The sequence below is a fragment of the Toxotes jaculatrix genome, chromosome 18, assembly GCF_017976425.1.
Source record: "Toxotes jaculatrix isolate fToxJac2 chromosome 18, fToxJac2.pri, whole genome shotgun sequence".
NCBI lineage: Eukaryota > Metazoa > Chordata > Actinopteri > Toxotidae > Toxotes > Toxotes jaculatrix.
Window position 1 is genome coordinate 12,033,569 of NC_054411.1, and position 26,944 is coordinate 12,060,512.

At 42.9% G+C, this 26,944-nt stretch overlaps 1 protein-coding gene across 4 annotated transcripts in view; it reads left to right on the forward strand.

Moving 5' to 3' along the window:
• The first annotated feature begins 576 nt into the window (after positions 1-576).
• LOC121197892 (septin-9-like) overlaps positions 577-26,944 on the forward strand; it is a 65,116-nt gene continuing 38,748 nt past the window's right edge. Inside the window, exons 1-2 of one of the 4 annotated variants that reach the window (XM_041061643.1) lie at positions 577-851; positions 8,685-8,747. In XM_041061643.1, coding sequence (XP_040917577.1) covers positions 830-851; positions 8,685-8,747 — 85 coding nt within the window. In that variant the 5' untranslated portion in view covers positions 577-829. Of the gene's footprint in view, positions 852-8,684; positions 8,748-12,616; positions 12,766-13,395; positions 13,519-19,767; positions 20,045-26,944 lie in introns of those variants that run through there. The other 3 variants (XM_041061647.1, XM_041061646.1, XM_041061645.1) reach the window with 3 other exon arrangements.

The following is a 26,944-nucleotide window of genomic DNA, read 5'->3' on the forward strand; positions in this document are numbered from 1 at the left end:
GGCACAGTAATATTTGACAAGATGTGGCCTTACTCAACCACCCACAAAGTTTATACTACTAACAAACTGTCCCACCCCCCCCAGTCCCCACCCCCACCCCCAAACACCACACACACTCAAGCCTACCCACACAATACACGTGGTGATCTGTAGGTGATGGCACCAGTTCCTTGATAAATTACCATACACACAAAGAGAGGGATTCCCAACTGTTTTTATTCTTCGTTTGTTGATTTATGATTATCACGTCTGATCATCTGCTGGATGAGAGTTTTCATCTACATGCGCGCGTTGCAGCTTTAAATGTTGCGCAACAGACCAAACCTGAGCACAGTTGTATTTCAGGATTACCGAGCCGTCCAATTCATTAATCTGCCTCAGAGAGTTCTCTTCAAACCACAAGCCCACTGCAAATATGATTATACACAGATATCCGCCTTTATCCCACTTCTCAACTTTATTATGTGAAAGCACCCAGAGTTACAGTAAACCACTCCCGCTCCTGGACTGGGCGTGTGTCAGGAGCGCAGGTGTGATTGTTTCCATTCCCAGCAGACTGTCTTCCCCAAGTGGTTCGCGGTGGAATTAAAGACGGCACTTAAGTTTAGGAAGTTCAATAAGAAGTGAGGTTACCTGCGCTCAGGTGCGTTTGGAAAGCTGAAAGCATTCAAGGGGCGGCAGAGAAGGAAAGAGAGGAGCGCACAAAAAGAAGTTACGGATGCAAAACGCTCCCTCGACACACACCGAGAAACCGGAGCGATTCATCAACTGATAAGATTTTCAAACGGAAACACCACTTAACTACCAAGGAAAGGAAACATACACAACAATGAGGAAATCTTCATATCCAGGTAAGAGTGCTGTCGTTAGTTACACTGTGACAGTGATGTTAAATAATGTGTTATCGTATAAAGATATTATCAAACTTTAGCTGCAGTCTGATGATAGGAAGAGGGCTTTATTTATGAATTATTGGCTTTTGGGTTTAAAGAGTGAGCCCATGTGACCAATTGCTAGAAAAAGAGAGGGAGAAAGGACTGACATCATTTCATGTAAACGTTTAACAACATTAACAGTGAACAGCCTACGCCTTTCATTACTACACCTCCGCAGATGAGAGGAACATTTCAAACTACTCTCCTTCTGAATTTCCCCTTTGCAAAAGGGCCCACACATGGATCTGTGGGTGTGGTTATAAAACATTTCTTGCAGGTTTAGACTCCAAAGGCCCGATGATCTCTGACTATAGCCCTATACACAACGTCATGATGGAGAGGTGAAAGAAAAATAGTAATTTTATAATACCCTTCTGTTTACTCCCATCAAAAGATGGGAGAAGTTTGCTTGTTAATCTGTTTTGATTGACACTTTTATGGTGCAGTTCCTTCACTCCTCCCCCCTAATACCCTGAAGAATGACTTGATTTATGCATCTGCATCAAATTTACACAAGTCTGCTCGTTCAGTTTATTCAGGGACTGGCTGGATCTGATTGTGATTATTGTGAAATTGTATCTAATAAGATGTGGAGATGATGGCAACTGAGTATGAGACGGTTTGCAGCTCATTAGCAATAGGCTCAGCAAAAGACTGAATTGTGATGATCCTGATTTGTGCTGGTGACGTCTTCTGTTGCAACCTTGCTCAAAGACACTCCAGCAGAGAAATGTTTGCTGCTTCGAGGCTTGAGCCAAGGCAGTTTGTTTGAAGGATGGTTTCATGAACCACTGCGCCTACGTCGTCACCCACCCACATCTATCACTGCTGTGGATGTCCTTATACATACATGTGACATCCCTCTTTCTCCTCTTCCCTTCTTCCGTTGGCTCTTCCCCCTTTTTTTCCCAGCACTGCTCACAATCACTTCCATCTTCTTCTGAGCCTCCTCCTCCCCCTCCACCCCCAACCTTCTCTCTGTCCCCCTAAGCTCAGGCTCAGTCTAGTGTACACAACCCTATCCCCCGGAATGCCGGCTTCCCCAGCTCCCCTTCCTTGAGTCTTTGTGTGATGCAGCGTTGGACGGTTTTCTATCGGAGCCAAGTGCATGTTGGGTCATGCTGCCTCTTCTCCTCCTGCTTGTGTGTGTGTTCTCCTCCTGCCGTGCGACGTGTGTGGAGCTGTCACATTCTTTGTCAGGGCTACACTCAGGGAATAGTCTAATAACAAAGCGTGTGTGTAGCCCGATGTGTGTATGTGTGTTGTCAAAGGCACTCCTCTCTAACGCGTAAGGGTGTTTAGACAGGCATCAGAGATGTGGAGGGGTGACTTTGAGAGAGGAAGGTCGGCCTTTGTGTCAGCATGTGTGTGTATGTTTTGTACGCAAATGCTTTTTCACACATATACACCTACACAAACACACGCGCACACACTGAATGATCAGGTATCCGGCACATCTGAACTGTTTGAGTTTCAGATGTTATGTATGGAAATGTGTGAATATATCATGGAGTTGTATATATGAATAGGTGTGATCCTGTGTTCACTCATGCAGAGTCGATCTCTGCCTTGCACACCACTCCCTCAAGTTGTCTGGATCAATGAGTAACCCGTATGAATAACAGCCCACTCCAACACACACACACAGAGTCATTATTTTCCAAGTGCACTCCTGCTGGTATGTGCTTTTATGTCCTATTCAACACACACACATACACACCTAGTTCCACTACTTGTACCTGTGTGACAAATGACTCACTCTTGCACTGCATTACAGCTTTTAGTCTGTTTATACTGGAGAGTCAGCGAGGCTTTGATTTGGAGCCTAAAGCTATTGTTAGATGGCAACTTGAAAGTCAAGCTATAAACTGTGTTGAGACATATTTGCCCTGTCATCTAGCAGAGCATGCCGAGGATGGTCTAACCCTCAATTTGGCTCTCTAGAAGCCTGTGAATAATAATACTAATAAGGTATTGGAGCACGTGGACATGCATGTACAGTGCTCTGCTTGGTATGATCTGTAATAGTAGTGTCATGGAGCTAGAGGTTTGAGTTTAGGGCTTAACTTTGAAAACAGCATCAGAGGAAGCAAAGAAGCATCTGACAGGGAATGAGGCAGTGACAATAAAAACACCAAAATGTGGATTTCAAATGGGATTTTATGGTGTACTGTACCCATTCCTGTATTTTTTTTGTCCTCTTAAATGTTCACTTTCACAACTGGTTTTGAATTTCTTGCTAATTGACCATTCGCTAACGAATCATGGCAAACATGGACAAGGAGCTTGATGGCAATTCTCCATTTAAAAAAGTAGTTTTGGTTTCTCCAAACCCAAAACTACAGGAGGACAAACATATGTTAAACATCAGCGGGTCCGACCAGATAACTTACTATGTATTTAATATTTATGTGTATATGATGCATGTAGGTACTATATGATTGTGTTGGTTTATATTACACATCCCACTGCATGGTATTTCTCCACTATGTGGGAGCTGGTCCAGAATGCTTCTTGGGTTGTACAAGAGTGTAGGGTAACATAGTGCCTCTGTCCTCTGTCCACACTCAGCAATGTGGAGTTTTCCCAGTTGCTGGAGACTTGTCCATGACAGTCAGTGTCTTGTCTCTGCTGTGTATGGTCCTCCCCTCTCAGCCGTGTGGAGCCTGCTCTGAAGTGTCCACTCCGCTCTGTGTTTATTATCTGCAGGCAAGAATGCAGCTCTGTGACGCTGGTTGCTGCTGCTGCTGCTGCTGGGGGTGTCAACTGATACAACAGACTGCCTGTACTGTAGGCCTGAGGCCAGGAGGGAGCCTGTAAAAAGATAATAGCAGGCTCAGAGATGTTCTGATGTGTGGTAGAACACGTGCGTTGACATCTAGACGAGGGTATTAGAATGATAAAGTGCATAGACAGGCACTCAACTGTTTATTTCACCGTTCCAAATAGCTGGATTAATTAAAATCCTTCAGACTTACAAGCAACCTTAAATTCAGGTTCATTGCACCATCATTTGACCAACCTATAGACGTGATTACTGGGATTCTACCACTAATCTTTAAGATTAGCTAATAGAACTAATCTTTAATATGCAAGTGTTCACCTCTTGAAGCCACAGATACAAAGCCCATGCAGGAGACAGCAGTTCCACTGGAACAGCCTTGTCCTGTCATGACATGAATAAATATTTTATTGCAACATGCACCCAGTTTAAGTGTTAGTGATTCATATCTGTTCAAGGAGCTTAGTGGAGTGGAGGTAGCAAGATAATCTCATTTATAGCAAAGATTCAAGACAATGACTCTTCATAACATTGTAACTATGATGGAGTTGAATCAACATTGTCTGCGTTGGCTGAACTCAATCAATAATGGCATACTTCACTTTCAATTTCAGTTTGACCAGAGTCTTTATGCCTGGTAATTCAGAAACAGTATCACAGCAATTTAGATTTAATATTTTTGTTAGGTCAGCGTTTTCATGCAAGCACATGCACTGGAAACACTGTGCTGCTTAGTGCGTCAGTGTTAAGATGGACTGGCATTGTATGTTTAGTTGTCTACACTTACATTCTCCCTTTGAGCATGCAGATGCCAAACCCCTTAAACCCTGGGTTAGCGTGATCTCTCTCTATCTCTCTCCTTATCTTTCTCACATTTCTGAACATGCACATACATACAGCTGCTCACTCACTCAGTTGTTCACCTGTGACATACAATAACTACATGTTTCCTGGGGGTGGTTTCAACCCATAAAGCTCTATGGACTATTTAACTGACTCTGTGGGTTTTAACAGCCTCACAAGAAGGAAGGCTGATCCTTATCTGCCACACCAGCATTGTTTTATAGACTGCCATGATATCCTGTCCTGCTAAAACACTTTTTATATGATATGATTTGGGCTTGTGTTTTCAGTGTGCAGAGCACAGAAAGGTGGCTGTGTGTTTGGCAAACCGGTGTCGGTTTTCAATGAAGGTGGTGAGTGAGGAATAGACGCATGTTGAAAGTACTGAGGTAGGAAAAGGTGTTGCCGGTTTATACCTTTGGCGCCAGAACAAGGGCTATTCATTTGGGAGGAGTGCAGTTCAGGGTCATGGCTAATGTCTTTCCTCAACTGTATGTGTGACCACATGTGCATTTGACTTTGCAGGGATGTGTAAGTGTATGTGTGTTAAGTGTGGCCCTTACAAATTCAGAATGCAGCCAGGTAAATGCCTTATCCGGCCTGTAAAAACAATATTGAAAATATTGGCCAGTCTGTCTCACAACACTTTACAAGAGAAAAGAGAAAGGTTCTGATATAAAAAGAGTAGATATCTTTGTTGTGTGTATTATAAGATATAAATTAGGAAAATATGTTGAGAAATTTATTTTTTCCCCAAATTTATTGTCTTGAATCCAATTAAAAATCTCATGCTTAATATTACACTGGGCATACTGGGGGAAAGAGAGAGGAAAAAAAGAAGGATAGTCCCTGCCCTCCTGATCAAATACGAACGACATAGCCTCCTTTTGCAAACACAAAAATCTCAGGTAGTTGTGTGGTTCGAAAGAGACAGAGCATGCATTATAGAGTATGTTTTGTAAATCACTCAACCCTTGAATGTGTTATGTGTCATTTATGTGCGAGTGTGTGAAACTGCTCTTGTCTTTCAAGTACGTTAAAGTGCTGCACCTTTTCCCCCTTTGTTTACCATCTCTAGACACCTGAGACCATTAACTAATCAGTTGACATATTTGTCCAGGCATAGCCGTGCACTTGACCGGTCATGTTACACATACACTTGCACAAACGCGTGCACACAGCTTCACCAAGAGCTGCAATTGACATCAATCAGTTGAGGCCTATGGCAAATACATGGTCAGCCATGCATTTAGTCTGGTCTGCAATATGACTTGTAGCACGAGGATTTTTTCCATTAGCATAAACACTGCTTTCATTCTTTTCATGTATCATGTGTGTGCAGTGACCTCTGTTGTACATAACAGTGTCATAAGGCAAATATGACCTCAGGGGATTACAAATCTCCTCAAAGGGAAAGAAAAAAAAACATGGATCATGGTGCCGGAGATTTTTATGAAACCTGTTGAAACAGTGATACTGCTATATGTGTGTGTGTGTGTGTGTGTGTGTGTATGTGGCCCCATACAAGACTGAGCAGGTGAGTACAGCCACAGCCTTTGCACATAAACACACAGACATACACACACACTCCTTTGTGCCGTACAGTTTAACTTTGTAGGTGTCACTCCTTTAGTTTGAATCCCAGCTCATTGTGATTGGTTAATGCATATTTGCTTTGTGTGTGTGTGTGTGTGTGTGTGTCAGTAGTTTGGCCTCACTTTAAACCGCACAGCTACTGTCAATATTAAATTCATTTCACTTCAATGCCACGTATCATCTTATCAACTCAGCTTTGTGGTGTTGTTACAACTCTTGTGGCACGTTACTTTGTTGCAATGGTAAACTTTCCCTGGTCTGATTGAACCACTTTGTGTTGCAAGGGTGTGTACGGTTGTGTGTGTGTGTGTGAATGTGTCAGAGAGAGAGAGTGTGTGTGTGTTCAGCTCACCTCTCTTAAGCTCTATTCCCAGCTAGGAGAGTAAATAAGCACAGACATGCTTTTTGGCTGCGAGGCTTGGTAGACTTGGCTGGCTCTTATTTGTTCTGTCATTTTCCATACACTTAAAGCTCTGAAACACGCGTAGCTATGTACACACACTCACATAACAGGCCGATGGGGTTATCACAGTGCTCATGTTTAGATTAATGATTTGCACTTAAAGCAAGAAAATGGTTTGACTCTTTCACTTTATCTCTGGCAGTCTGAACACCCAGTTGGTGATTTAAAACATCTAAAACATGAGTCAAAACTTCCTCTCTGAATCATCAGTGGAGCCAGAAACAACTCTGCTACTGACATTTACATTAACCTTTGATTAATATTTACTGTAAAACTGTTTCTATTCATTCTGAAGTTTGGAGTCAGAACCACAGTAACTACAGAGGGCGATTGATGGTGATGAAGGTTGAGGTGAGATTGATTTAACTTAACTTAAGCTTCAGTTTGACACAGATATGTTTTCTGTTTCAGGGCTTTGACAAGTTTTTTTTCTAGAGTTCTCATCATAATATTTGGACGAAACATATGCTGTACCTTTAGGCACCATTAGCTCATGCTATTCTCCTGCTGCCAGTTATTGCTCTCAAGCACAGTGAAATCTGGGCTTTACTAGTTTAATCTCTAGACAGAGACGAGAGGGTATGCCCAAATAGTAAAGGAGTTTCAACAGAAAAGCAGAAGCAAAGCAAATGCTGCACATTTTATCGTCCCTTACAGCACTGTCTTTCATTTACATTACTCTCTGAGAAAAGGAACAACTTCAACTCCCCCCCCCCTCTGTCTCTCTCGCTCACACACAAATACACGGATTACAGAAGTTTTACTCATATGTTCCAGTCAAACGCATTCTCTCCCTCTCCCTTAGACCAGCTGTCTTTGTGTTAAAACCAGTGACAACACAGACGGAAAACCACTATCTTCGCTGGTATTATTGACAGAAAATGAATGTCATGTTGTACGCTGATTTGCGGCAGGAAGTATTTCTAAGAACTTAAAAACAGGATGGGGAGACTGACTCATCAGCCACCGGACGAACTTACCTCACCAGAATAGCTTTGACTGGGTCGATGCGGGAGAGGAATGAGGGAAATGAGGGAAAGAGTTTGTGGTTGATCTTATAAAGTTGTAGCATCTGGTTGCACTGCCATCACCTCTTATAGGATCAGCTGAGCTAAACACTTCACTGCTATTTTAACAATTTACTGCACTTTATCAAACTATTAAGCACTGTTTTTGATAAATACATTGTGCATCAGTCAAGTAGAAGTCTATGGCAGTAGGTATATTTTTTATCTACTTCACATTCACATTGTGCTTATTATTATGTAGGTATAATGATTACCATGTTCACCAACATGTTAACATGTTAATGTTTGCTTCTGTGCGGAGTTTGCATGTTCTCCCTGTGTAGAAGGTTGCGTCAGGAAGGGCATCCGGCGTAAATCAACATGCCAAATTTGAAACATGCGACAGTCATGCATCAGTTTCGAATGATTCGCTGTGGAACAGCAACAACAACAACTACTAGATCCATGCTGCTAGCAAAAGAGTAGCACAGTTAAATATAAGAGCTCATTTCCATTCATATCTTTTACTCTTATTTCATACTTTTACTCATGTGAGTCTTGCTTTAAAACATTGCGGCATACTGTCACACGTACCCTTTAGTCATATACTTTACAGAAAGTAGACATCACCATTTTTCTGATGGAGATGAATCACTCGTCTGAACAACAGACGAGTGATTGAGCCCCCCTCCCATCCCTCCATGTAATGGCTGGTGATTCAGCAGAACTGAACACACACACACACACACTTGCCAGAGTTGGTCATTGAGGATTTATCTGTAGCATTCCACCAGTGTCATGGAGAACACCAAGACCATTAGCCAAGAGGAAGCGGCATTCTTCTGATTCCTAAACCGGCCAGCGTCATGTCAGATTCAGCTGCTGACACTGTTAGATGAGCATGAATGAGGATGCAGACCTTTTGGTTTTCCAAACTCAAAGTGCACTGAACCCTGATTAGATTACGTGCGGTGGTACGTGCTGATTGCAGAGCCGTTTCTCTTGATGTTACAGGAGATTTTACTCATTTGTTCCTTTGTCCCTGTTCCCATTTACAGCGAGATCATCCAGTGCTCGAGCCAGAAGAACAGAAAGAGAGGGATCTGGCATCACAAGTCCCAGTAAGTAGACTCCACCGCTGGCATTTTCATCTATCTGTACATTCATCCATACAGCACATGCTTACCAACATGCATACATATATATATACATTTAGTACATCAATCTGAAAAGACTGTCCATCCACTGATTCATGTCTGTTTATCTGTCACCCATCCAACTTTGGGCATACACTACCTTTTCAAGCTTCTGTTTTAAGGGCTCACTATCCATGTAAAGCATTATGTAAGTCAGTCACTGACCTTCAGCAGAGTCGTGAGGTAACACTGAGGGCAGAGCAGGTGCTGTTTCCTGTCCAGATAACAACTGATTGCAGGTAAACAGCAGATAAACAGATGCAGTGATAAAGCCGCTTTTGGAGACAGGGGGACAGAAAATCGCTTACAGTGAAGATCAGAGGTTAGTGTCTTTGTGCACATGTTGTTGTCTATGTGAATGTGTAATGTGAAAGTTCCCCACAAGTCATCAAAAGAAAGATGTCCTAATGCTAGGAAAATAATATGAAGGAGACTTAACAAGATTAAGATTGCTTCTGCTAAAGCAGACGCTTTACCAGAAGCATAGCGGTGATGTGCACCGATGCTGCTTCTAACTATATACTACCAGAGACAAAACAAGAAGTGAAAACAAGTGTGACACCACCAAAATCACATTTTTCTGATGTTTCCCATCAGATTTTTCTAAATGTGCAATTTCAAAACATACATTAAAAAACAAACAAACAAACAAACATGTAGCTGGACACGTGCACATCTGTGTTTGTGTTTGTGCATGCACATGCAAGCCTGTTTGTGTTTGCGAGAGAGTGCATGTAACTCATACACTGTATTGGCAAACAGGCAGTTGTGGCTGAGGCTCACCACTGAAGCATCTTATACCAGTGGGAAGAGCCAACACTGTCTGCAGCATCAGCACAAAGAGAGGAGAGAGAAAGGAGGGGGGACTGAGGCACGCACACAATAACACACACACAACACAGACACTCAGTTTTTGCATACACAGATTACAGACTGTATGTAAAGGCAAAAGCTCACCATGAGAGGGGCTGCATGTTGTGCAATGACCTGTTTCACCAACTTGCGAGCTGTGACAGGCAGCAGGAGAGATCATTTCCGTTTGTGTTCACTTGGACATCGTTAACCAAAACTCGCAAATTTATCTCCAATTTGCAGATTACAATCACTTGTGAAAGGGGACACTGGCACCATTTGTGTATAATTAGTGCTTGCAAATCACTTTTGTGAAACGGGCCCCAGGATGTGTATTCATTCCACAGACAGCTGACAGGCCACTAGACAGCAAACACATTCTGACAGCAACATGAGTGTAATCAGTGACTTGAGGACATGTTCATTCTCAGTTTTTGAGGATCTAGCTTTCTGTGCAAGCTAAAATTGAAAGCAAAGTGAAACATCTTTTCAATCTCCCAATACATCTGGAGAAAATTATAAGAGCAACATTTTTAAGTGACACAAATCAGAAATATCCTCCCAAAACTTGCTCTGCACTTTAAGGTACAAATCTGTCCCTGCACACTCTCAGACGCCGACTTACAGGTTGATTTATTTGTTGAGCTCATTCAAAGGCTTTGTGCTTCCACTTTCTTCCACTTTTGTGCTTTCTACTGTATGTGTGTGTATAATTTTGTTTTGGCTTCACTTCTGTCAGAGCCCAAGTATCTTGGGCTCTTGAGCCATTGTGTTTTACTATCTGTGAACCAGAGCGACACACAAACAGGCAAGACTTGTGAAGCTACACGTTCATGTACATATACATGTACACGCACAAGCATGCCGACACACACAGATGCAGATATGCGTAAGGGCATACACTCACAGGTCTTGGGGGAAGTGCTTAGGGCTGCGGATAAGGCCCTGCTTGTCAGCAGACCTCCCTGATGTTGATGCAGTCGCCACAGGGCATGTCTGTGTGTGTGTGTGTGCCTGTGTGTGTCTGTGTGTGTGGTGCACGTGTACACACTGGCATTTGGAGGGAGATGCCCCACACAAAACATCTGCCAACAGGGCAGATTTACGAGCCGGCAGGCAGGTGTTTGGGATGATGATGCTTTAATGTAACCTCAGCTCATGCACAGGTCTATCCAACACTGTGCCTATTGTTAATTTGTGTGTGGTTAATTCCCATCTGTGTGTCTGCAAATCCTACTGCATTGGATACAAGCATGCACACGTGCACACACAGACACACACACTCACACAGTTAGTGTTGTACATTTGAGGAGCGCACATCTACAAGGTGATATGATTCCCTCTTCTTTTGTTTGTTTTTATTTGTTCGAACAAAGATGAAATGACATTAACTCAGGGACTCAGTGAGATATATTTACTTCATTTGGCTTCTGTTTTTGATGTGTCATTTAATTATCTTTAAATTGTGGTCAACTTATCATAAGAGATCAAAAAGAAGAACTAGAGAAGACCACTGTTATAGGTTTAAATCGAAAGCAAAGTATTTAAAGAGGAGGAAGTGGATCATCTTTACTACTTAGCATGAAGTATCACAAACTGCCATTGTCTGTGTTTAGATTAGCTGTCAAGCTGAATGTTGATCCTTCCCTACACCTCCTGCTTCATATGTAAGCTTTGTACTCTTAAAGTTGGTATACCACTTTGCAGCCAATCAGAGTTCCATATTTTGGCCATTGGGGGCCGCCAAAGTGCACATTTTCCTTATTTCATCACCCGATGCATCAGCTGGCTTTAATTTAAGAATGAATGAAGATAGAACTAGAGACATATATATATATATATATATATATATATATATATATATATATATATATATATATATATATATATATATATATATATATATATATATATATGAAAAACAAGAACACATATAATATGCACTAAATTCTAACATGAATACACAAACACAGGTCAGTGTGCAAAACACGAGATCACTGGGGCGGTGTGTGTTGCGCAAGACAGCAGACTGACATGTCTGAGTGTGTTTGATCTCTCTATCAGGGCTCAGACGCTTGCCATGTGACCTCTGACCCCTGGCGCAGTGTGAGGGACGTGCCAGGGGTCAGAGGTCATCTGAGTTTCCTGAACGCAGAGACTGCTCTAGACCAAGCATGGTTTAGAGTGAGGGCTGGGGTTTCACTAATCTTCATAACACTCTCTAGTTCTCTCTCTCTCTCTCTCTCTCTCTCTCTCTCTCTCTCTCTCTCTCTCTCTCTCTCAGTCTCTCTCTAGTGCTCTCTCTTTAAATCCCTTTTTCCTCACCAGGAACACAGGCACAAGCACTGTCTCTCCTGCATTAATGACAGGCCCCCTGAAAGCATTTTTGTGAAGTGTGTTTTGATAAAGTTCCTCCCTTGCTTCCGTCCTGTATTGTTTTTGCATGTCAGTACGATTTCAACAGGCTGTCATCCTTTCACACGTTTACAAAGGCAGAGCTGTATCCAATTCATCATAAAGAAGTCTCGGCATAGTTAAGGGAATGTCTTTCACACCACAAATATCAGTTGGTATTGAATGAATCAAGGCCACAGTGCACAAACTCAAGCCACATTCTAAGTAAGCTGGCAGAAGAGTTTGCAAGTCCAGCAGGTTATTTTAGTCTGTCCGTGTCACATGGTGGAGCTAATGGTTTCTATTTTCAAGATACAATGCTGCTTCAGTCTTTTGGACTGATCTGAAGAAAGAGAGGGAAAGAGAGAGAGAGAGCGAAAGAGAACGGCGAATGCAACATATGATCAGCACATGGGGATGTCGTAATTCTGAATTCATTAGCAAGACACACTGAAGGAATCAAACTGGGGAGAGGGAGGGAGGGAGAACAGAGAGCCCAAAAGGAAAGAGAGAGTAAGAAGAGGAGGAAGAGGAACAGAGGGAGAGGGAGAGAGGGACGAGAGAAAGGGAAGTCCAAAAAAAGACAGAGAGAGAGAGTGTGTGAGAGAGAGGGGAGAGGGAGAGTGGAGTCAAAGAGCAGACACTACATGTGGCTGTGGAGGGAGTGATCTGGTTATGGAGGGAGACAAATTCTCAGGTAAGAAAAACTCTCCGGAAACTCTCAGCCCAGATGAGGACAAGCTTCTCTCCTGAATGGAAAACAAAGTGTCGTTTAAGGTTCTTCAATCAGCAATTTTACTGTGATCGAGTGTCTTTTCTGTAAGAGCCTGCCTCTATTTTCCCCTCTATGGTATTTTCCACTCTCTCATTCTGTCCTGTTTGCTGACTGCATGTTTTCTTTGGGGTTTGGAGCTGGAGCTGGGAGCTCTGCAGGGTTTGTATAGCAGCTTAGCGGACCTGTTTTGGTTTATCTGTCTTTATCTGGTCTCTGCTTGTTGTGTTTGCAGGTTTTTCTGTCTCTGTTTGTGCCCACCATCTCCACCCCTTCTGTCCCATTGTTTCCCTTTCAATGTTTTTGTCTTTACAGGTTGTTATTCAGTCACCATCTCTTTTCCACTCCTGTCTCTCTCTCTGCCTGTCTTACCTCATTTTCATTTTAAAGTTTGCTGCATGAAAAAATAGGGACATTTATTGTAGGAAAAAAAACCTTCTGAAGTTTGATTCTGTGGTGAACTGACACAGAAATAGCACTTATTTCTTAAACATTTCTCTCTCTCTTTTTTCTTCTCTGTCTGCATTCTCTTGTTCTTCTTTGGTGTGAAAACAGGAAAGAGCTCTGTTTGAACAGTACTACTCTTGTCCCTTGTGGCTCTGATCCTGCTTCGGCCATCAGTCAGTCCCTCCTTTAGCTAACAGGACAGAGTAAGCCCGGCCCCGGTCCTCTGGCAAAGTAAGGCTGACTTTGCAAATAAAAATCCTAGCTTTTTCCAAACTGTGCCACTGACACTATTTTCCCTGTTGGATGCTGTGAACAGCATGCATATTGAACTGATAAGAGTTTGTCTGTGTGTGAGCGTGTGTGTCCTACATTATGCTAAAGTCATCAGTGAGGCGATGCTGTCTGCTTCTTAATGGTATTTTTATAAGTGTTAGTGTGTGTTGTAAAAAAAAAACTTGGGGAAAAGTTGGGCAGGAAATGGTGAAGTGGTTGCAGCAGCATGTGCATGTCATTGTGTGTGTGTGAATATGTGGTTGCTTGTGTTTGTGACCTAGTATAGCTTATAGCACCTACATGGCTTGTGTGTGTGTGTGTGTGTGTGTGTGTGTGTGTGTGTGTGTGTGTGTGTGTGTGTCTGTGTGTGTGTCTGTGTCTGTGTCTGTGTGTCTGTGTCTGTGTGTCTGTGTCTGTGTGTCTCCAGGTGCTTTCTCCTGGGAGTTGTATTAACTTCAGCAGGACATACTTTGCATAAGTTTCTGTTTTGTGTGAATGTTTACTGAATCACTTCTTTCTTTATAGTGTGTTGTTGGTTTGTCATCTACCTTGGCCAAATCAATTTTATTCACTTCTCACTCGTGTTCCTCCCACTCTGGTGTGATGATGGTGATTTGCAAGACTCTCTTTGTTTCCTGTGTTTTCTTCCCGCATGAATCAACAGCAATGATGCTCTCAACGGTCACACAGAGACTGTGAATGGAGCATAAAGGGGGCTGACGTGTCCCATTCATTCCAGTCACAGTGAGGTCAGCTGATGATGTTTGTTGAAAGTCTGTGTGACACAGTCACAGTCAGATTGGAGTGAAATGTCAAGCTCATGACTTATAGAGTAGCCTCAGGTTGCTTAGCCGATTACCACCTCCAACCAACCTTTTAATAGATTCAGTGAAAAATGTCATTTTGAGATTGTGCAGAAAGTTGTCTGTTTGATATGTAATACGCTCTTCCTCCACAAGGTGGAGATCCTGAGTTGAGTAATTCAATATAATTTTTTTGTTAAAACTCTCAGCTGTGAAGGCTCACACAAGGCAACAAGTGTTGTTTTGCTGTTTCTTGTGTTATCACCTTTGTCACAGCTTACTTGTTTCCAACATCACGCTGTTTAAAGGTTAAGGAGAGAAATTTTATTGAAGGAAATTGCGGCCGTGTTCCTTCCTGGTGAAACACCATTGGTGTTGTGGGGTGAGTTGCCATAGCAATGTGCCGAGCGGAACAATATGCATGTGCACGGGGAGCAACAAGGATAGTGATCACAATGCTGGCTTGTTGACGTACTAAACAGTGTTGTTACCCGGTGGAGAGATGGAGCAGAAGGTGGAGGCGGGATGAAGAGAGAGACACAGAGAGAGGCCTATTGAGAGTCATCTCTGATGGAGGACAGCTGCTCTCTCTATTTACCAAGCCATTCCCCATGCATGAGGGAACACACACACATGAAGGCAGCAGCATGTGTGCAGACATACTGTACACTCACACATACAGACGGCACTCGCTGCAAAGCAAACCACTGAGCAAAAGCTGTTGAGGGGGCATTGCCTCTGTGTGTGTGTGTGTGTGTGTGTGTGTGTGTGTGTGTGTGTGTGTGTGTGTGTGTGTGTGTGTGTGTGTGTGTGTGTGTGTGTGCGCGTGCGTGTGTGCGTGCGTGCAGTGCAGTGCAGTGGAGCCATATTTCCAACAGGTGCTGTATTCGATTAAAGTTAGTAGAGCCTGGCTGGGTGCTGCTGTTGAACATTTGGTAAAGGGCAGCTGCTGTCAATACAGCTACTTCACCATGTGTGCTCTGGGGCCACATGAGGGGGTTTCATGTGTGTGTGTGTGTGTGTGTGTGTGTGTGTTTGCGTCTGTAATGTTATGAAACTGTCTGACCTTCGGCACCAAGTCTTTCACATTCACAACTCATCAAACAATACTTTCTCTTACATCGGGGCTGTGTGTACTCATACCTTCATTGCGTTCAGCTGTGCAAGTGTTCACTTTTCTTTTGTTTTGCAAACATCTCTTAACATGTTGGACCTTCAGAGAATCTCACTGCAGAGCCTTCTTTTGCTGTACAGTTGCACATTTAGCTGAAAGTACAGCACTGTACTGCAGTGAAAGTCAGGCACTTTTCAGATGATGTTTACACCACCAGCGCTGCTGATTCCATTAGTCATGTTAACGCTGCTCTCTTTCTGTGTGTCTCTGTTTCTTTCTTTTTCTCTGGCACACAGCAGAGAGAAAGTTTCCTGCTTCCTTGTTTCTGTTAGTGCTCTGGGGGTTCAGTGTCACTTCACAAAGAATGTGGTGCATCTTCTTTTTTCACCTTACCCCTCTCCTTCTTGTCTTGTTCATATCTCCCCTCTGAAGCTCTGACCCAGGTAAACCTGCTAATTATGGGGGCTGCCATGTCAACAGAACTCCAGTCACTAGCTAGTCACATCCAAAATATACACGTGAACAAATGAACACACACAGCCAATACAAGCATAGCACGCACTTGCCAGCACACAACACACACAGATTTTACCTCTTCCAGATGGCTTGTTTGATGCAGCCTGACTCATGGTTAAGTTGCCAGCGTTGCGGCCAACAAGGCGTTTGTTGTTTGAGGATGAACTCAGCAGGAAGCTGGGGTTTCCTCTGTAGCTGGTACTGATAATCTTTAAATAACAATGACTGTTTAAACCTGATGTGACCTGGTATGGAACACTGGTCATCATTTACAATACAAAACTGTGATTTCCTGGGACACACTATTTTCAGCAGATCTAATGATCATCTGTACGCTGCAGTTGCTAAATTGCTGAACCTCTTCACAGTGGCATACAGTTTTCTATAAGAACTTTGTATCAATTGAAATCTTCAAGGACATTCTTGGGTTGTGGTTTCAGTGGTAAATCAGCCATGGTTAACCAACTGTTACATTATTATTTATGTTGCAATTGCATTTATAAAAATTTAATAGTTATGAATAAAACAGTTCAGGTGTATCCATCATCACATTGCCCAGTTTGGGTTTGGATACCACTGAAACATTTCCTGGAGCTGCATCTCAGATTGCAGAGATCTCAGGATGTCTGTCCACTGGCAAAGGCCTGAACTGTAGGGGAGGGGGCAGACTGGCGCCGAGCCGTGTCTTTTTTTGTGTGTCTGTGTGAGTGTGCGTGCACATGATTGTGCGTGTTGTGATCGACCCCTGACATTCGCAACCTGTTGTTGCCCTGGCATTGCCCTAGCAACTGCCACGCTGGTCTGGCATCCGTTTATAGAAGTTATCCTCCTCTCCTCCCTCTCTGCTCCTCTCATTTTTCAGGTCTTAGGAGGGCAGGACCCACATTAGAGTGGTGGTGGTCTGTGTGGGGCGGCTGTCTCTTTCTCTCTTCATCTGTACGCTGCAGTGCAACATAACACCGGCAGCTGCCTATTCAAATACAGTACAATACACTAACAGACACTAACAACAGATTTATCATTTGCATTTGACAGACGACAGTTACATTGCATATACTGAATGTGAGTGCATGGTTCTTATGATGTGAGTGAAGTTCTTTACAGATCAGGGCAAAAAAAAACATTCTAGTCCTCTCCCAGTGTGACAGTTGTTACAGCAGATTGGATTAGTGCTGTCTGGGCTTGCTGGGGCTTGCGAGGATATGCAGTGGAAGGAAGTGCTATTTTCTGTGTGGGTGCGTGTGTGTGTTTCAGTGAAATCGTTGGGTGCTTTTGCTGAGTGCATGTGCATGTGCATATTTTTGCATGCATCTACTGTGCGCATATTTGTTGCTGTTTGTGTGTGTGCACACATCCAGCTCAGTGTGTGTGTGTGTATGTGTGTGTGTGCGTGTGTGTGTGTCAGAGTATGAGTGTGTGCCAGGGAGTGGAGGAATCTGACACACTTGTGCTGGGCAGAACACACCATGTGGGATGAGGGTGTGTCCAGAGTAGGATTCTCCCCATGTCTCCATCTTTATCTGTTTCCATATCACATTACTGTACTGGAGTGACATTGCACCCACTAACACGGTTGCCCATAGCGACAGGTTTTATTTATAGGTGCAACGCTGACCTCTGCTGGAGGAAGTAACACAGTGTCAGATGTTGGGGGGTTCACAGCTCAAGTAAACACATCTTAGCTATGTTCTTATATGCATTCACCCTACACCGTGATATTCTCAAATGAGGGGACAAGTCATTTTTATTTATATAGCACCAAGTCAAAACAGAAAGCACTTTTCATATAGATAGAGAGATACTTTATTCATCCCCAAGGAAAATTCACAATATAGAGCAGGACTAGACTCTTTATAATATTATTAACAGAGACCCAACATTTCCTCCAAGAACAAGCACTTGACAGTGGTGGCAAGGAAAAACTCCCTTTCAACAGGTAGAATCCTTGAACAGAACCTGGCTCATGGTGGGCGGCCGTCTGCCTCGACCTTCAAAGAGTAACAGTCATGCCCAAAATGATGTTTACTTATTTCTGTTATCCGAGGCACCTGTTCTGATGTTTAAAAATTCCAGGCACAGGTCCAGTTTTCATGTTACCTCTGAAATATAAATTGATAATTAAAGTGTTCTCATCCATATTGAGGGTTACATACTTTGCACGGTTCAGTGGCGGGGAAACGTGGTGTAAGATTAATCTTAGATTGCGGGTTTTGGTACAGCAAAGCCTCCTATTTGTTTTGAAATCTGTGGGCTAGTGTGTGTTTGTGCACTCGCGCACATCTGTGTTTATGATCGGTAAACATGCCTAAATCAACAGAAAACGCAAACTCTGATTCCAATGTAAGCAACAAATTGGCGGTAAGCTTGCCAGACATGCAAGGTTTCAGTCCCGAACACGTCATGATAAATCACACATTGGACAACAGCTATTGAGGAATTTTTCTGTCGCTTTAAAGCCTGGATAATTTATTAGAGCTTAAATTCAGATCATTTTCCCTATCTCTCTACTTTCTTTCATCTATCCAAACACATTATTATTTCATGTGTCTTCTAATTTTCACCTCATATGTTGACATTTTGGTAGCAGTACATCTCTGCTGTTTGGAAATAGTCATGAGCCTTGTGAGAAGAGAATCTCCTACACACACACTACTGCTTATTGTCTAGTCATTTTGGTGCAGAGGCCAGTTGCGGTGGGTTTTCCACTGGTCTGTGGCTGATAGTCTGAATATGCTTCAGTTGCCCCAGGGCAACTTCACACTGGGTAATTCCAGTTTTCACAAAGGGTGAGAGGGTGAGAGTGACTTTACACTGAGAGTTGAGACGTTAGTTTCTGGTCAGAATGGTTTTAGATGAAAGAAGTATTTGTGAATAATCAGCTTTACCAAGATAATGCAGCAGACAAGTTGTGAATGTGCTCAAATGTACGCAATCATAGTACCTTCTTGACATGCATTCATTGGACAATTACACACACACAGACACACGTACAGATACAGACAACCCCCAACTGCCACATCCTTTTTACCTCTCTCTCCAGCTCACATGCACACACACACACACACACACACACACACACACTGACCAACGCCCCTGTCCACCCTTCCCCCTCCGCCCCCACACACTGGTGCTCATTCACATGGTCATTAAGTCATTAGGCTTCTTATTTATTGATGTGTGCCTCCAGAGCGACTGAGCACGTCAGACGATCTACTAACTGCCTGCGTGAGCCTGTCCTGACCATATTAGTCCATAGTATAATTCTGTTTCAACCCTGGATTTATTTTTCAGTCATCTGTAACTTTTTACTCCATCCACTGTAAGATAAGATTGAATGGATACTTGTTTTCTTGTTTTCTGTGTGACTATAAGTGTGTGTATTGATTTATGTGCATATAGAATGCTGATGTTGGCATATTCAACAAAGTGAGGCTTTGAAAAAAATCTCAGTATGGCAGAGCTATCTGTGAGTTTCATCATTCGTGTGTTAGTCATGTGATGGAGCCTACAGGAAGTGAGTTTGAATGTGAGCATACGTATAATTTGACCGACCCAGTCAAAAATGAGAGCTTTCATAGAAAAGAGCCAGTCTGAGAGAGGACTGCTGCAGAAGGGGAGGGAGGTATGGAAGGAAGGAGGGGGGTTTGGGGGGGTGCAAGTGAGCTAAAGGGAGAGAGGGAGGAGAGAGGAGGGAGGGTGGGGGGTTGTCATCGCTCGCTCATTCCAAGCTCTGGAAGTTGAGAAGGAGGAGAAGAGAAAAATAAGTTGCTGCTTTAAGAAAGAGAGGAGAGATAGGGAGAGGGTTTGGATCAGTGAGCTGCTCAACTCTTGTGTTTTTTTTCCCTCCCCTCCTCTCACTTGCACGGGCTCCTAATTTGGGATTTGTTTAAAAGCGGGACTGCGCCTCAGGAAGACTTTTCCTTGCTGGGGAAAGGGAACCCTGCTCCCTCTTCTCTCGCATTATACACACACGCACATACACACTTGCTCCCCAAAATGTCTGATTCCACTGTCAACGCTCACTTGGAAGGGATCATATCAGACTTTGAAGGTTAGTTTCTTTCTCTCTTGCGCTCTGCTGCGCCACTGCTTTTCTTCTTCTTGTCACTCTGTGGAGCGAGGCACTCTTTAACCCTGCCATGAGGACACTATAGATAGTTTCCACATGTTTGATTGGAACCAAGCGGATCTGGAAAAATGGGGAGTGTGAGGGGTTCGTTGACGTCTGTAGTGAGATGTGCTGTTTTGAAAGGGAAATCGTGCTTGCAGTGTTGCTTTTTATGGCTCTTTAACTTTTGCTGAGATGCATGGGTGTGTGTTTGTTATGGTTGTCATGTATGTATCTGAGTCTCATACGTGGCCGCATGTGTCTAAGAGAGAAACTGCAGTCAGAGGAAAGTGTGGAACAGATTCAGCCTCTGTTTAGAGCAACCTCCATCATAGAGAGGCCACATGAATCTGTTTGTATACTGTATGCTGAGCACCCAGGAAACAGCAACTGACCTATACAGCTGTGAGGGGAACACCTGGCCCACCTCCCCCCTCTGTTCCTTCTTATCCTCTTCCTTTTCATCTCTCTGCCCCTGGCCCACAGATTCCCCCTGTCATCCCTCTCCTCCCACTCCTCTTCCTCCTCCTCCATGTCCTCGTCCTCCGGCTGTTCTTCCCCTTTTCCTCTCTCAGCAGCTCATCCATCCTCGGCCCCTCTCCCCTTGGCCTAGCTGATGGCGGCTGTGAGGATGGTGGGTGGGGATTGACAGGCCGACACGTCTCCCCCAGCCCGTCTGTCTATCTGTCTCCTGTCTCTCACAAACACATAGCCATTAGAAACGCATCCACACTTGTCCAGAGCTGCTCCTCTGTCAACACCAGTTTGTTTGTGGTATGTATGGTGAATCTCTCTGATTGCCTCTCCCTCTCTGCCCTTCTTCTAGTCTTTAAACCGCTGGCTTACCCAGTGCAACAGAGCAGAAAGATAAGTGATACTCAGAAAAGAGAGGCATCGGGGCGAAGTTGTGTGCTTTAACCATGTGGCTCGAAGTCACGCTTTTAGACATCCCTCACTCATGTGTAACACCAGCATAATGGGCTACTGTTGTGATTGTCAGGGGTGTGTGTTGCCCCTGGTTGGGCTGAGTGTGTGGTAATACCTTTGTGTCACCACCATGCATCATGATGTATGACCCTGTGTGGCTCAGTGAGTACTGCATGGCTCAGATTCAGCTGCGGTGACTCCTTTTACAGCCCACCAGGAGATAGGAATTAGGGTTGGAAAGTAAGTAATCACATGTGCTCTCCCTAATGTAACTGAGTAGCTTTGTCATTAAACTTTTCTGTTATTTTAAATGGCCCATTTTAAATCAATAATTCCACTTTAGCTTTTGATAGACTTTGTTGTATAGTGTTTTACTGAGTCACTTCACAGACTCAATGACTCTTCTTGACCTACTGTTACACTGTATTTTAGCATTTACCATTATCCCTTATTTGTAACTTGTAGGTTACATTGTCTGTGTTCAGTTCTAGTTGGCTGATATTAAAGTCACATTATAGTGGCAGGATTTTCTCTTGCTCTTTTTACTACGTATGCAAAAGACCACAGACCACACCCTTAGTGTCAAATAGGACTTAAAAAGCTTGTTTATTTTGTATCTAGAAAACTTCTATGGCAATATTTTGTATGGCTGAATTTTCAGAGCTCTCGTAATTTGATATGGGTGTAAAATCAGCCAACACAATGGTTGTTTTGATCCAGTGTAACAGTAACTCTGGGTCAAGACTCATACTGGGTAGAATTAACTGGTAGTAGTGAGTTAATGTTACATTGAGCATGGATCTTTTACACTATGGGGTATTCAATATTATGATCAATATATTGACAAACCTTACTGTTGGATGGACTGATTAGCTCAATGTGCCACTATAATCCATACAGTATAGGAGGAAGAGCCAGTTCTTCACATAACAGTGAGCGTATTTGCCTTGTCACCATCGTTGGATACCGAGTGTGATTCACTGTGTCAGGCTTTTAGCTGATGACGCCTGTGAAGCTGAGAGAGACAGAAGACAGGATTTTCTTGCCCGTGAGGCTGATGACCTCAGCTGTGACCTCAGCCTCACAAACACACAGGTCATTGACCGAGCCACTGGGCCTTCCGCCGAACAGGACGAACACACACACGCGCACACACAGTTTCATACAGCATCATTTTGTGCTGCTTCTTGAAAGAGGTCTGTTCTCTCTTCTCTCTTGCAAACAGCTCCTTGTGTTTTTGTCGCTAATTAAAAATATTAATATTAATATTAATGAGCGATTGCAGACAGTATACATTAAGTAGTTTAATGACCCAAAGATGAACCAGATATCTGGATTGTATTGATTCCTGTCCAACTGATCTCCTTCCCTCTCTTTCTCTCTGTATCTCTAAGCTGCATGTGAACAGCATTCAATGGTCCAGTGAGAGGAAATTCCACAGGAGCAGATTTCTGTGGTGGGTGAAAATGTCGGGGTAGGCAGTGGAGGAGTGAATCTGAGCACAGTCGGGCCTCTTTTTACAGATCTGCATGGGGCCCGGCCTGCATGGCACTCACCAACCAATCACAGTAACAAAAGTTTTGACAGTTGAGGAGGTAAAGCTAAATTCAATCACCAGGGATGGAAAGTATTGAAAATTATAGAGCACCTTCCTGATCCCACTGCAGAGCTTCTGCTGGTTTGTCCGGTTTATTAATTTTTCCACAAGTGCTTTTTATTTTCTCTAATTCATAACAAGGCCACATGAAGCATTTCACCCTGAAGCATATATAGAATTTGTCATTCCACTTTTTCACCAGGTTGCGGCCACACTTACTGCTCTTTAATCATACGCAGAGCAATTTTAACTACCCTTATTTTGTAGGACAAAACTCCTTAATGGTGACGGCGAGAAATTTGAGGGATCATGGTAGGAACTCAAAAGCCTTTCAGAATGAAAACTGTTATTATAAGCTAACTGCCACTTAGCTGTGGCTTCGGATTTTTTCAGGAACTCTGTTAAGTCAGATGGTGCTCTGCAACACATAAAGCACTGAAACTGTGTTACTGAGGACCATTTTCTCATAAATATTTCTGTGTGTCAAAGAACAGAGGTATTGGGGTTAATGTGCTACCGATTTTTACCATTAAGTCTCCGTCATGTGACAAAACGCCACGAGGAGCCTCACTGACAGAGCTTGTGTGTTAAAGGGTAGAAGAATCTAACAGAAGCTGATGATACATACTCAGGAGTCCCCATCCTTATCAGCTTTATCAGGCCGCTCTATACTCACCAGCTAAGGCAGGTTTCCTGCTAATGACGCCAACAGCATCGGTGCTGCTGGGAAGCACCGAGGGTCACTCTGAGGTAGAGCGAACACAGCAGGTCTTTGTTAGGCTTTTAAGTTACTCCTTGCTGTTTTTCCTTCTGTTGGACACGTGGAGCGAAACCTGCACCGATGCCAGCCCCAGAGTTATCAACAGGCTCCGTGCTATGGCTAAAAACAACTAGGCTCTGATGAAAGATTTTCTTTTGTACATTGAGTAGAAAGTGTTTTTTGTTTCTGTAGGGAATGAAAAGTGTGTTAGACAACTGTAATAGAAACCTCCAGGAAAGAGATTTGGTCTTTGAGACTATTTAAGGGGCAAATGCTCTTATGCCAGCTGGTCCAAAGCACATTTTTACATGCAGAGCCTATTTAGGCTACTGTGGTAAACTGCAGAACTTTTTTTGAGGGTGAGTGACTTCAGCTGTGAGAGCTCAGCATGTTAAACTGGCTACATTTTTAAATTGTGCCAAAAGTTCTCAGTTCTAGTTGTTTTATCAACAACCTGTGGTTACCGTGGTTGCAGCAAAAGTGGTTTAATACTATAGCAAACACTTGTTGAACTGCTAGTTTAACAAAAGGACAACTGGCGTATCTGTTTACAGTGCAGCCAATCAAAGTTGTTGGTTACCATGCTGAGTTCACAGTAAATACTCCTTCTTTTTCCATTACTCACAAAAATTCAATGCAGAAAATGACTGTTGTCTTGTGGATTTGTGGTTAGCACCAAACTCAGTGACAAATTCAATGCATTTCCTGTGGCGGCTTCACAGTAAAAGCAACCCCGTGTTCTGTTTGTCAGTTTAGTACTTTTAATGTGAAGCAGCGGCTATAGGAAATCTAGTTTTGCATTAGCTGTAACTTAATACAGCTCTGATTTGGCTGTGGACAAGTGGACAGTAAAGAGTGAACTGATTTTGCTGAGATAAAAATGACTGTCAGTAATGCTGTATAACACGTGTGCCTCCTTTCCTGAGAATCTCTCGTGTTAATGAAGCTAGTGGAATTGTGGCCATTCTTCAGTTCTACAATGTGCCCTGTAAAATTTTGTGGTAGACAAACAAAAGTTATGTTTACACTTAGTGTCACTCAGCAAAAGGTGTTTGTGTATTCTTAAGGTTTAACAAACATGTTCAATATATTTCCCCCATAGTAAAACATATGTAAAACAGATTTTTTAAACACCTTTTAAACCCAGCATTGTTTACATTCATGTTTACAAGCTTGCAGTCTTCTTCTTCTATTTCTTTCTGGTGCACTGCTGTGTTTGACATGGAATTGGTGCCACCTGTAGATCACTGGAACAGAGTAAAACCATTGGCGTGCATGAGATTCTTCTCCTGTGCACACACGAGTCAAACAAAATGGGACACCACTAATTAAAAAAACTGCTCCATAGCACCACTAGAGGTCAAAAACTCCACAGGATACCTTTAGTGTAAGTACAGCCTTTGATGGCTGATTGTGACAGTAATCACAGTTTGGAGATTTGTTCTCTGTAGCTCGTGGAAAGCAATTTAGTTTAATTAGCAGTCTGACAAAATTCCTGTGTATACTGTAATGAATCTCAGTTTCCCTCAACAGCTGAAGACCAAAGTCAGTATTACATCTTGTTGACCCGTCCAGCTTATCTACTGTCATGCTCAGAGAGGCATAGAGAATGTCCATGTGGTGCTCATACAGTACAGGCTAGACTGGAGAACAGAGTAAAAGCCTCATGTGACTTTCTGGCAGTTTGACCATGTTTCAATGCACCACATGGATTCATCCCATATCTTACAGAGTGTTAGTTGAAAAACATCATGCTTCGTTGCAAGGTCTTCCTTATTTGGCAGTTCAGCCTGCTAGCAAGTTTACAGTATATCGTTTAGAACGAAGTCCAAGATTAATGGGGTTCAAGAATCTTCAAAGCAGATTTTATTTCAAATCAGGTCAAATGAGAGAGGAGAAGTAACGAAGAGAGCCAAAGACAGACAGAACTAAGGTTAACATTTGGTTCACATTGGTGCTTATTAGTATTATCTTACCTATGTTGGAAGGTCTGTGATCACTGCTATCACCTCAGATCAGCAGCAGCTTCTGAGATATCAAATGGCTTTGTCCTTCGAAAGTGCACAAACACAGCTGTGACACTGAAAATACCTGTTCACACACACCGCAATGCAAACACAAATATACAGTATTGTAAGCAGTCCTGAAGGCACATATGCAGTCACTGAGACGTGCACAGAGGCAATTAACGGTGCCACCTTGTTCACATAAATACACAAAAGATTTTAACATGTGACCTCCTGATCTACCTTCATGCACACACACGTCTAATGATGCAGTGACGTTAACAGAAGCAGGGAGTTTGGCTCCCACCAGGGGAGACCAGGCTGTGTTTGCTTTACTCTCCAGCTGCGTTTAAACACACACACACTTACAGAGAGAGATAGAAACATAACTGACAGCGCCTCTGTCTCCAATGTGTCTGTGAGGACTTCACTGTGTTGGGTTCTTGTGTCATCACGGAGCAGGCACACACCACACAGTTAGCACAGTTCTAGGCAAACAGATCATTATATCAAAATCACAGTCAAACAGAGTTTTAAGTGGTCTGTGGCACTTTGAATATGCCTTTGCCACTTACTTTCACTGCTTAAGCTTGCCATTAAAAAGCTGAGCATCACACATTCATGTAATTTTCATTGAAGGCATTTTGGCTTCATTTCCTGTCCTTACTGACAAGAAACTCTCAGATAGCTCAAGCCTTTTACCCCTGCATTCAGTGGCTTTTACATGCAGCTTCACTGTGACTCCTGTGCCATTCCTTCGCTTGTTGCTTACTCGAAGCACACTGACAAGCCTGTCTTCCAAGAAAATTTCAAGGTCAGTTTTTCTCAGATGAAATCACATTACTCCATCTGAGCAACACAAGGAGCTTTTTGTCAGAGACAGCTGAAACTATCTGTAATGGTGGAGTTTGAATCTAAGTCTAATGCTTTTTGTTGCTGTTTTTTTTTTTTTGTCATTGTCTCCCTCTTTCTAATTATTCCTGTCATTCTCAGTGGTGTAACGAAAAAGTTCCAAAATTGCCACATATAGTAAACACACAGGAATTTGTTTTTATGGTATTGTCTGTTCCATAGGAAACCTTGCCCAAAACATTTCAGCACATTACTCCAGGATTTAAAGGAGTAACTATATCTTATCTGTTTAACACGCAAATTAAACCCTTTAAGATGAAAAGTGTTACTTACTGCTAATATTGTGGATGGTATATGTCATTTAAAGTACTGGTCATTCAGTATTATGTTAGGGTACTGAAAGTTCAAGCAGCGTTGGATTCAATATAGCTGCAGATGTTCAAGGTTGCATTGTGAGTAGTGTGCTCAATGTACGTATAGGAGATTCTGCTCAAATTGCCACCCTCTGTAGGAATAATCAGAGTTTTACAAAGAAAAATTGGAAAGGTTAATCATACTGATACAGATGCCCAGTTAAACCAGTATTTCACACTGCACTCTGGTATCAAACACAAAAAACCTGCTGAAAACAAATCAAGGACGAGAAAACAGAGAGTTCCAGGAAGAGGGTCTTCTCCCATGCTGGTACTTGGCTTGTCAGC